Raw genomic sequence first — 8,535 nt, 5'->3', positions numbered from 1 at the left:
ACAATTCAGAGTGTTTTAGTTCTTTTCCTTTGCAAATAACATCATGTAAATATTTTTTTAAGTTTAAAATATTATATAGACTCATACTTCATAACCAGCTCTGCTGCATGTTTTTTTCCATTTAAATATTATCTCAGAAACACTTTAATATTTTTTCCAATATATTTGCCTCATACATTTATATGACTGTGTATATCTCTTTAAATTTAGCGACTATTACTTTGTATAAATTCCTAGAAATGGACCGTCAACAACTATACATGTTTCAAGTTTTAATACACATCGCTCAGCTGCCGCTGCAGAAACTGTGGTACCACTTTATCCTCTTACTGATATGCACGGAAGTATATTTTGACTGTCAACATTCTTACCACGGTTATTATCACTTGTTTTAATATTTGTCAGTTATAGGAATGAATAATAACATTCCTGCTCATCTTAATATACCTTTTAGTGATTGTTTCTGAGATTGAACATTTTTGAAATGTGCACTGGTTATTTTTGTCTCCTGTTACAATTTTTCTGCCTGGTCACTCATCTCTGCTTATTGATTTCTTAGAACTCCATGCCTATTTAAGGTCATTATTCCTTTATCACCCGTGTTGCAGAAATGGTGTCTGGCTTGCTTTCTACTTTGTATTTGCTCATGTAGTAGCCAAAATGCACAGCTACTCTCAGTGAGTACTTTTTGCATTGTTCACGTGTATTTGTTGAGTGTATTTGTTATGTTTGTGTGTTTACCTAATTGTGTCTGTGTTCCCGGTGAGCTTTGTCCTTAATTCTTTCAGCCCTGGGACAGAGGCTGTTCTGAAAGGTCATGACAGATTTGAGTTCCCAGCAATGACATGAAAACCTGTTTCTTATCCTGTCCAAAATATGAATTTCCTGAGCCTACAGAAATTTCAGCACTCTCTATGTGGTATCTCATGTGAAAAGCACATGTCTGGGTTCATGTCTCTGTTCTCTTAGAAAACCGAGTCTGTGTACAACAGAGAAACAGAATCACACAGGAGTCTAAGGAATTGAAGATGTCAGGCCTCCCTGATGTACGGAGAACGGCAGGACACCCTAGAGAGGACAGACGGGACATTTTGCATCTTTGCTGCCTATAACATTTCCGAGCACTTAAATAACCTTCCCAGGTACCAAGTGTCTGGGTCTTCCTGGCTCCTAGAGTGGATTCCACCCTCCCCTACGCTGTTTACCTCCTCTCGTGCCAGGACCATGTAATTTTAACTAGTGCAGCTTCTAGCAGTCTTTTTCAGAATCCACGGCTACTCTTAATGATTCAGTCTTACAAAACAACAAAGTAAAAAATTACAGATTTTGTTTAAGAAAAAAAATAACAGGTACATTATGGAAACTTCCTAAAAACAAAATTTTACTTTACATGTTTTTGTCTTGTTTTAACATATCCTTTTGGTACCCTTCAAGATGTCTCTTCGTGTGGTTTCAAAATGTTTTTGTAACGTTATTTCTAGTTATTTCTAATTATAGTATTTTATGGTTTCTCTTGCTATCTGAGTCACACTCTTCTTTCATTGTATTTCATAATCGGCTACTGTTTGCATAGAGAAAGCTATTGATCTTATATCCTAATTCGATCACTAGCCCACAGGTTGAAATCACATTGGTTTTGATTTTTTGTGGTAACTTCCCAACAGGTTTTCAATCATAAAATCATAAATCTATAAATAATTATCATTTTGCCTCCTCATCTAACTGCACTGACTAACAACCGTGGGAGCATTCAGAGATCATCTAACCCAACCTACTCAATTTGCAAATGAAGAAACGGTGGCCACATGAGAAATATGAAAATAACATTACCCAGCAAGCCTGCGTAGATATCCCTTAAATTTGCAGAACTCTCTCCCAGTTACCACAACGCAAAAATCGCCTTACTTCTGCCCCATTCCCCCCATTTTCTTCCTTCTTGTTTCTCTTATTCTTCCCTTCTCATGTCCAAGATCAGCTTCCCTAATATTCGAAAAGCAAACAAGATAATTAGTTTTTTTCAAAAATAGACGTTTCAGTAGTTTTCCAATGCATGTGATTTCTTCCGTGAAGGCCTTTGATTTCTCTTCCAGAACGTGATTAAGAATTTTAACTCATGCATTAAGCACAGGTTGTAGTTTCCGCCCAGATGTCCTTGGGGAATCACAAAGGAGTCTGTGGCTGGGGAAGGAATTGAGAGAATTTTAATGACCGCACACACACACAAAAACCGGTGCCTCTGGGACCCTTAGCTGAGCCTCTCCTTTTTAGGGTCCAAATTTGGGGTGATTAAGTTCAAGTCATGATTTCCATGTCACAGGTTAGAGCCAGAGAAAAGCTACTTTGGATCTAGGGATATTGAAGGCTACTACCGTTTGTAATCCCTGAGAGAAATTTCTGGGAAGGTGAGAAAAATTAAGTTGAACATAACGATGATATTTTAATGAAAGAAAAACAGAAAAAAAAAAAGGAAGCAGGGAAGAAGGGAGATAAAGGGAAAAAGAGGAAGAAAAAGGCGGAGGAGGAGAAGGAAAAGGGAGGAGGGAAGAGGAGAAGGGGAGAAAGAGAGAGAGAGAGACTTCAAGTAGGTCCCTTGCAGAATTCTCTCGCCCTCGGGGCAGTCAAGGCCCCGGTCTGCTCCCTGGCAGGTCGCTCTGGAAGGTCAGGCCACAGGGCAAATAAGCTCCGGGCTCCAGCACAGCTGTTCTCCTCCCCCGACAAGGAAAGGAAATGCCGCGCTCTCCCCACCCCAGCTCTCTGGCCCACAGAGGTCCGAGCGCTGCGGCGCCACCCTTGACACAGCAGGTCTCACCGAATCCATCTCGTCCTCGCTGGGAAAACGGCACTGTGTCCTCGCCAGTTGGAGCCTCTATTATTTGTTGACCTCTTACTTTTTGAGACGACAAGCTCCTGAAAACCCCAGACTGAGCTTGTTTACTCTGTCTCCTCGGCATTGGGCTTCTCACAGAACAACTTTCACCTAAAAGCATGAGACCCATTTCACAAAACCGTAGAGCTGTGGGGTTCAGCTCCCTCTTCCGCTCGCCATCACGCATCTGCGGACATCGTCCTGCTGCCCCGAGCCTCCCTTCTCTGCCCTGCAGAGCTCAGAACTCAGGGCCTGCAACGGGAGATTCTGAGTCTCCACCAGTCTCTTCATTCACTTCGGGGAATCTCCAATTCGCCAGTGTCCTCTTTAAGACGTGAAATCAATAAAGTGTCTTTTGGACACGCTTGAAGCTCCAATTCGGGTGGGACAAAGGCGATATACGTAACCTAAACATTTGCACCCCCATAATATGCTGAAATAAATAAACAAAGTGTATTTTACTTTAAGCCAGATGAAAATGAGACACATCCTCCTGCACAGGTAGATGGGGGCTTCCGGCCTTCGGGAGCACAGCCTCAAACGTGGAAATGAGCGTCCAGCGTGCCTGGTAACGAGCACCAGGCATAGAGCCCTTCTAGGAGCGAAGAATTGTGCCGGGTGTTCCACAGGACCATTCACTTAATCTTCAAGACAATCCTAAAAACGACTCTGTTGTAGAGATGAACCAAGAGGACCTCATCTCCAGCGAGGTCAAGCAGGAATTCAGCTCAAGTTTGAGTCAAACCCAGGCTCCTAATCACACGCATGCCACCTCCCGTAGCTGGGGCTCTTCCAGAGAAACGGCTTCAGGGAGCTCGAGAACATGACCCAGGGAATATAGACAATGCATTAAGATTTGGGGCACCTAGGTCCTGGCTCTGCCTCAGACGCTTTATCTGCAAAATGATGGGGTGGGGCTAGATGACCTCCCAAAGTTGCCTCCTCCATTCTGAGATCTGTGGTCCTGTGAGCTTTGGAGAGCCGTGCACGTGTCGAAGGGAAGAGGGAGTGAGACCTGAGCGAGGATGAAACGCGCTCCTCGGCTCGGTCGAAGTCCTCACTTGAGAACGCAGTAACTGAAAGTGGCTGGTCTGGAACGTACAGGCCGGTCCCAAATTTTCCCCGTCTGCAAGCTGCCACGCACTCACTCACCCCTTCCTCCTCTGGTGGGCAGCGGGGCAGCTTGTTCAGCCTCTTCTTCATTCTTGGGTGGCTGTTTGTGAAGGTGTCACTAATGCCAGCCCGTGCTCTGCCCACGCCGGTGCTAGTGAACCAGAGAAACCCTGAGTCCGCGATTTCCAGACCAGCAGCATGTGCCTGGCAGTGGCCCAGGGACCAGCATGAGGCACCCCGTTAGCATCTGTAAATGTGTTTTTCCCTGCAGTGGGCTTGGCTAAGGAGCAGAAGTTTCAGGGGACAGGAACCTTCTAAGATGCTGGAATGCCTAACGCAGTCACTGCTTCCTGGGAAGGTCGCGAGGAAGTTACTCCCACCACCCAGAGCTAAGCGGGCGCCCAGACGCACAGGAGATGCGAAGTGCATCAGGCAAAGCGGTGCCTCTGGATGAGACCTTAGACAGTGCCCGGGCCAGCTCTTCACATCGCAAGCAGGAAAACCGAGACCGTGACAGCTAGAAGACATGGAAAAGATGAGAAGAATGGGAAAAGAAATTTCTTTGAAATTGTGGAACTCCTTTAGATGGTGAACAAATGAAAAATGTAAGATCTCAGGGCAGAGGGCAATAAGTCAGAAAGAAAGAGTATAATATTCTAGAAACAAAAAAATCATAATAATAAGGAACACCTCCTCTTTAAAGTATGTCTAGCGGAGACAGACATTGAATCAGTGTTAAAATGTAACCAGACCCATGATTTAACCACTGAGTGAGCAGTAGAGTGTTCTCTACTACTGTAGAGTAGTTGAGGGAAGTATCAATGATAATTCTTCTGAGAAGAGGTGAAGGGTGTGATACCTTCAGCACCTAGGACAGTACATAAATGGAACTCCATAAAAGTGCATTTGGAATAAACGGATTTAAATAAAGGTCTTCCACTGGAAACCACAAAAAATCGTTTGAGAATATTATTAAAAGATGTCCATCAAGGGAAATACCCCAATACTTCCTTTTTTCACATTTTATCTTCTTCTGTTTTTTAATTTTTTTTTTCTAATTCTTAATCAGAACTCTAAGTCTTTGCTCAGTGAAAGAGCATCATTACTGAGTCAAGAGTCTGGATTCGACAAAAAGACACTAATCTCAGAGTCAGAAGACCTGGGTTGTGGCTCCAGAGACGCTACTTGCCTAGGGACCCTCTGGTGAGTTACTTCTCATTTCTGCACCTTACCGTTCTCGTCTGGAAAATAAGAAGCTGGATTAGCCGACCACCGAGCTTCCTTAACAGACTTATCCAGAACATTTCATGCAATGCCAATAGAATACATGTTATTCTCAAGTGCAAACAGAACATTTTCCAGGATAGATTATATGTGAAGCCACAAAACAAGTGCTAACAAATTTAAGGAGATTTAAAACATATTGAATATCTTTTCTGACCACAAGGAGATGAAACCAGAAATGAATAACAGGAGGAATCTTGGAAAACTCACAAATACGTGATGCAGAAAAAGCATTTGACTAAATTCAACATCCATTCATAATAAAAACTCTCAACAAAGATATAAAAGGAATGTACCTGGACACAATTAAGGCCACGTAGGGCAAATCCACAGCTATCATCATACCCAATGGTGAAAAGTTGAAATCTTTTCCTCTAAGATCAGGAACAAGACAGGGATGCTCAATCTTACCACTTCTGTTCAGCATAGTACTGGAAGTTCTGTCTTTATAAGACATATTCTTTTTTTCTTTAAGAGGTAAGGTCTTGCTATGTTGCCCAGGCTGTTCTCAAACTCCTGCAGTCAAGAGATCCTCCTGCCTCAGTCTCCCAAGTAGCTGGAACTACAGGTGCACACCACTGAGCCCAGCTTATGACATGTTCTTTGATGCAGCATTTCTATTTCTAGAAATTTATCCATATGGGCAAAATGATATATATGATACAAAACTTACTTCAGTTGTACTTGTTATTGCAAAAGTTTAGGAATAAGCAAATTGTAACAAGTTAGCAATATTTTATAAATACAAAACTAGTTAAGTGACAGCATATAAAAACACTGAAACAGTATAAAGGTATTAAAATGATACAGTTGTATGTGTTTTGATATACGAAGTATCCAAGATACGGCAGTAGGTAAAAAAAGCAAAGTACGCAGCCATGTGTGTAAGGCTAAGCAGTGGTGGTTTCCTGGAGAAGAGGTGGAGGACGGGGGTAGAGAGAGAAGCTCATGACTCATTCCACCTTTAGCATTCTGTTCCTTGTGCATGATTTAAAATTTCCTAAAATTAAACAAACAAAAAAATCAAAGATCTCAGAAGGGAGCTGTGTCTGTTTTTATATTTCTCAAAGTGGAGAGAAGTAACCGGTACACATTTTATATGATGTGTTCAGATCACACTAGCCTCTTGAAATCAATCTTTCAGTTTTAATCTGACCAACTTTTTTTTTTTTTTTTTTCAGACAGAGTCTCATTGTGTTGCCCAGGCTAGAGTGCCGTGGCATCATCCTACCTCACAGCAACCTCAAACTCCTGGGCTCAAGTGATCCTCCTGCCTCAGCCTCCCGAGTAGTTGGGACTACAGGCATGCGCCACCATGCCTGGTTAATTTTTTCCTATATATTTTTAGTTGTCCAATTAATTTCTTTCTAATTTTAGTAGAGACGGGGTCTCGCTCTTGCTCAGGCTGGTTTCCAACTCCTGAGCTCAAACAATCCGCCCGCCTCGGCCTCCCAGAGAGTTAGGATTACAGGCGTGAGCCACCGCGCCCAGCCAATCTGACCAACTTTTAACCTAGTATCCCACTGAGCTCTTGTCATCTATGGCCTTTAAGGTCATTGTCCACACACCGGGCCGGCAGCAGCCTACTCACCACATACCCTCCAAAGCCTCCTACATGAGGGGGGCAATGCCGGAATCTTGCAGAGATGAACTCTCTGCTCCTGGGGTCCAGGTCTGCCCCAGGGACTAGACTCCCAGAGAGCAGCAGGCCCATCTTCAGAAAATAAGAAGCATTTGTTCCCTGAGCTAATTGCATGAAAGCACTGTTTCTTTTCTTTTTTGAATATTAAAAAGTAAATATTCCAACAGATGGGAAGCAGGAAAATGCAACGTGGTCATTATCACTATCAGCCCAGACCCAGGACACACACTAAACACACAGAGTTGCTGTGATGAAGCCGCCGGGACAGAGGAGCATCAAAGGGACCTTCAGGCCAAGGGCAGCCCTCACCCTCCCAGGCAGATGCTCACCGGCCCTCCCTGCAGGCTGGTCTCGCGCCTCCTCCCACAGACCTATAAACAGGGCTGACTCCTCGCTCCACACACTCGCCTCCTGCTCTCCCTGCTCCAGACGACACCAGCATGAAGACCCTCATCCTCCTCGCTGCCCTTCTCCTGCTGGCCCTCCAGGCCCAGGCTGGGCCCCTGCAAGAGAGAGATGAGGAGATCCCACCCCAGGAGGAGCCCGAGGCAGAGGATGAGGACATGGCCATCTCCTTTGCAGGGGACAAGAGCTCAGGTGTCAGAGCTGCAGGTGAGAGACCCAACTCTGTAGAGCTGGGGCGTCTAGAGAGGAAACCCAGATTCCTCTAGAATCAGTCCCAGCACTGGCTCTGTGTTTTCAGGTGATCACCTCCCCAGGCCTCCGTTTCCTCCTGTGTATACTGAAAAGAAAGAACTAGATGATATCAAGAGAATTTTCTTCCCCAAACATTTTTGACTCTATGACAATTCTGTGAAATTCACTGACTTTCTGCTATGTAGAAACATACCGGGCGTGTCTTCTGCATCACAGATGAGAGCTCTCGTGCAAGAAACACACTTTCCACTGTCTATTATGGTAGCCTTAGAAAGTGGAGACGGGCCCAGGGTGTGTTCAGACGTGTGTGTGATGGGGCAGCAGAGCAAAATGGTGGGAAGTGAGAATGAGACGCTAATCCTGTGTGTGTACAACACTGCTGTGTGTATTTATTCCCAGTGACTGGGACCGATCATGCTGCCGGCTGTAATGTCACCAATATGACGAACCCACTCAACCCAGCGCATAACTGCACGGGGATTCCCTTTACCACCTCCTTTGCCCCCAGTCCTAGTGCCTGACGCTCTCTCTGTGTCCCCAGGCTCAACCAGGGGCTTGACCTGTAGCTGCAGAAGACCAGCCTGTCGTTCTTCAGAGAGCGTCTATGGGTCCTGCCTCTACCAGGGTGTCCGCTACAAGTTCTGCTGCCGCTGAGCGCTGAGAACAGAGAACAACGACTTCGTCATGTGCTTCGAGACCTAAAGGGAACTTTTACTCCTCCTGTCCCTTGTCCCCCACTTCCTTTCCTCAAATAAAGTCTTCATAGCAAGTTCTCTATGTCTGGATCTCTTTGATGATCAAAATGTGATTTAGTTGAGACCCTTTGGGATGGAAGTACCAGAATCCTAGATTAAACTTTTTAAACAAAATGCAATTTAGAAATCTAGGATTCTCAGGGATGAAAGTGGCTTCAGACACAAATTGATATGAAAGCGCCAATGACGCGGCTGCTCTCGCCATGAGCTTCCCCGTC

General features: G+C 44.6%; 1 protein-coding gene across 1 annotated transcript; it reads left to right on the top strand.

Annotated features, from left to right (window-relative positions):
* The first annotated feature begins 7,345 nt into the window (after nt 1–7,345).
* LOC105811622 (neutrophil defensin 4-like) lies at nt 7,346–8,216 on the top strand. Its single transcript, XM_012645873.1, has 2 exons — nt 7,346–7,517; nt 8,104–8,216. Exons 1-2 carry the CDS (start codon nt 7,346–7,348, stop codon nt 8,214–8,216), a joined length of 285 nt encoding a protein of 94 aa, XP_012501327.1.
* Nucleotides 8,217–8,535: the final 319 nt, after the last annotated feature.

Source organism: Propithecus coquereli, unplaced genomic scaffold (genome assembly GCF_000956105.1).
Source record: "Propithecus coquereli isolate 6110/MARCELLA unplaced genomic scaffold, Pcoq_1.0 Scaffold238, whole genome shotgun sequence".
In the NCBI taxonomy this organism is placed as follows: Eukaryota; Metazoa; Chordata; class Mammalia; order Primates; family Indriidae; genus Propithecus; species Propithecus coquereli.
Note: the sequence above shows the minus strand (reverse complement) of the source record. Positions and strands in the feature narration are given on the sequence as shown.

What these genes read in the sequence shown, in the direction of transcription:
- LOC105811622 (XM_012645873.1), top strand. Translation starts at nt 7,346, where the DNA reads ATGAAGACCCTCATCCTCCTCGCTGCCCTTCTCCTGCTGGCCCTCCAG. An exon ending in CTCAGGTGTCAGAGCTGCAG is followed by an intron (nt 7,518 to 8,103) that starts GTGAGAGACCCA and finishes CTGTGTCCCCAG; the next exon opens with GCTCAACCAGGGGCTTGACC.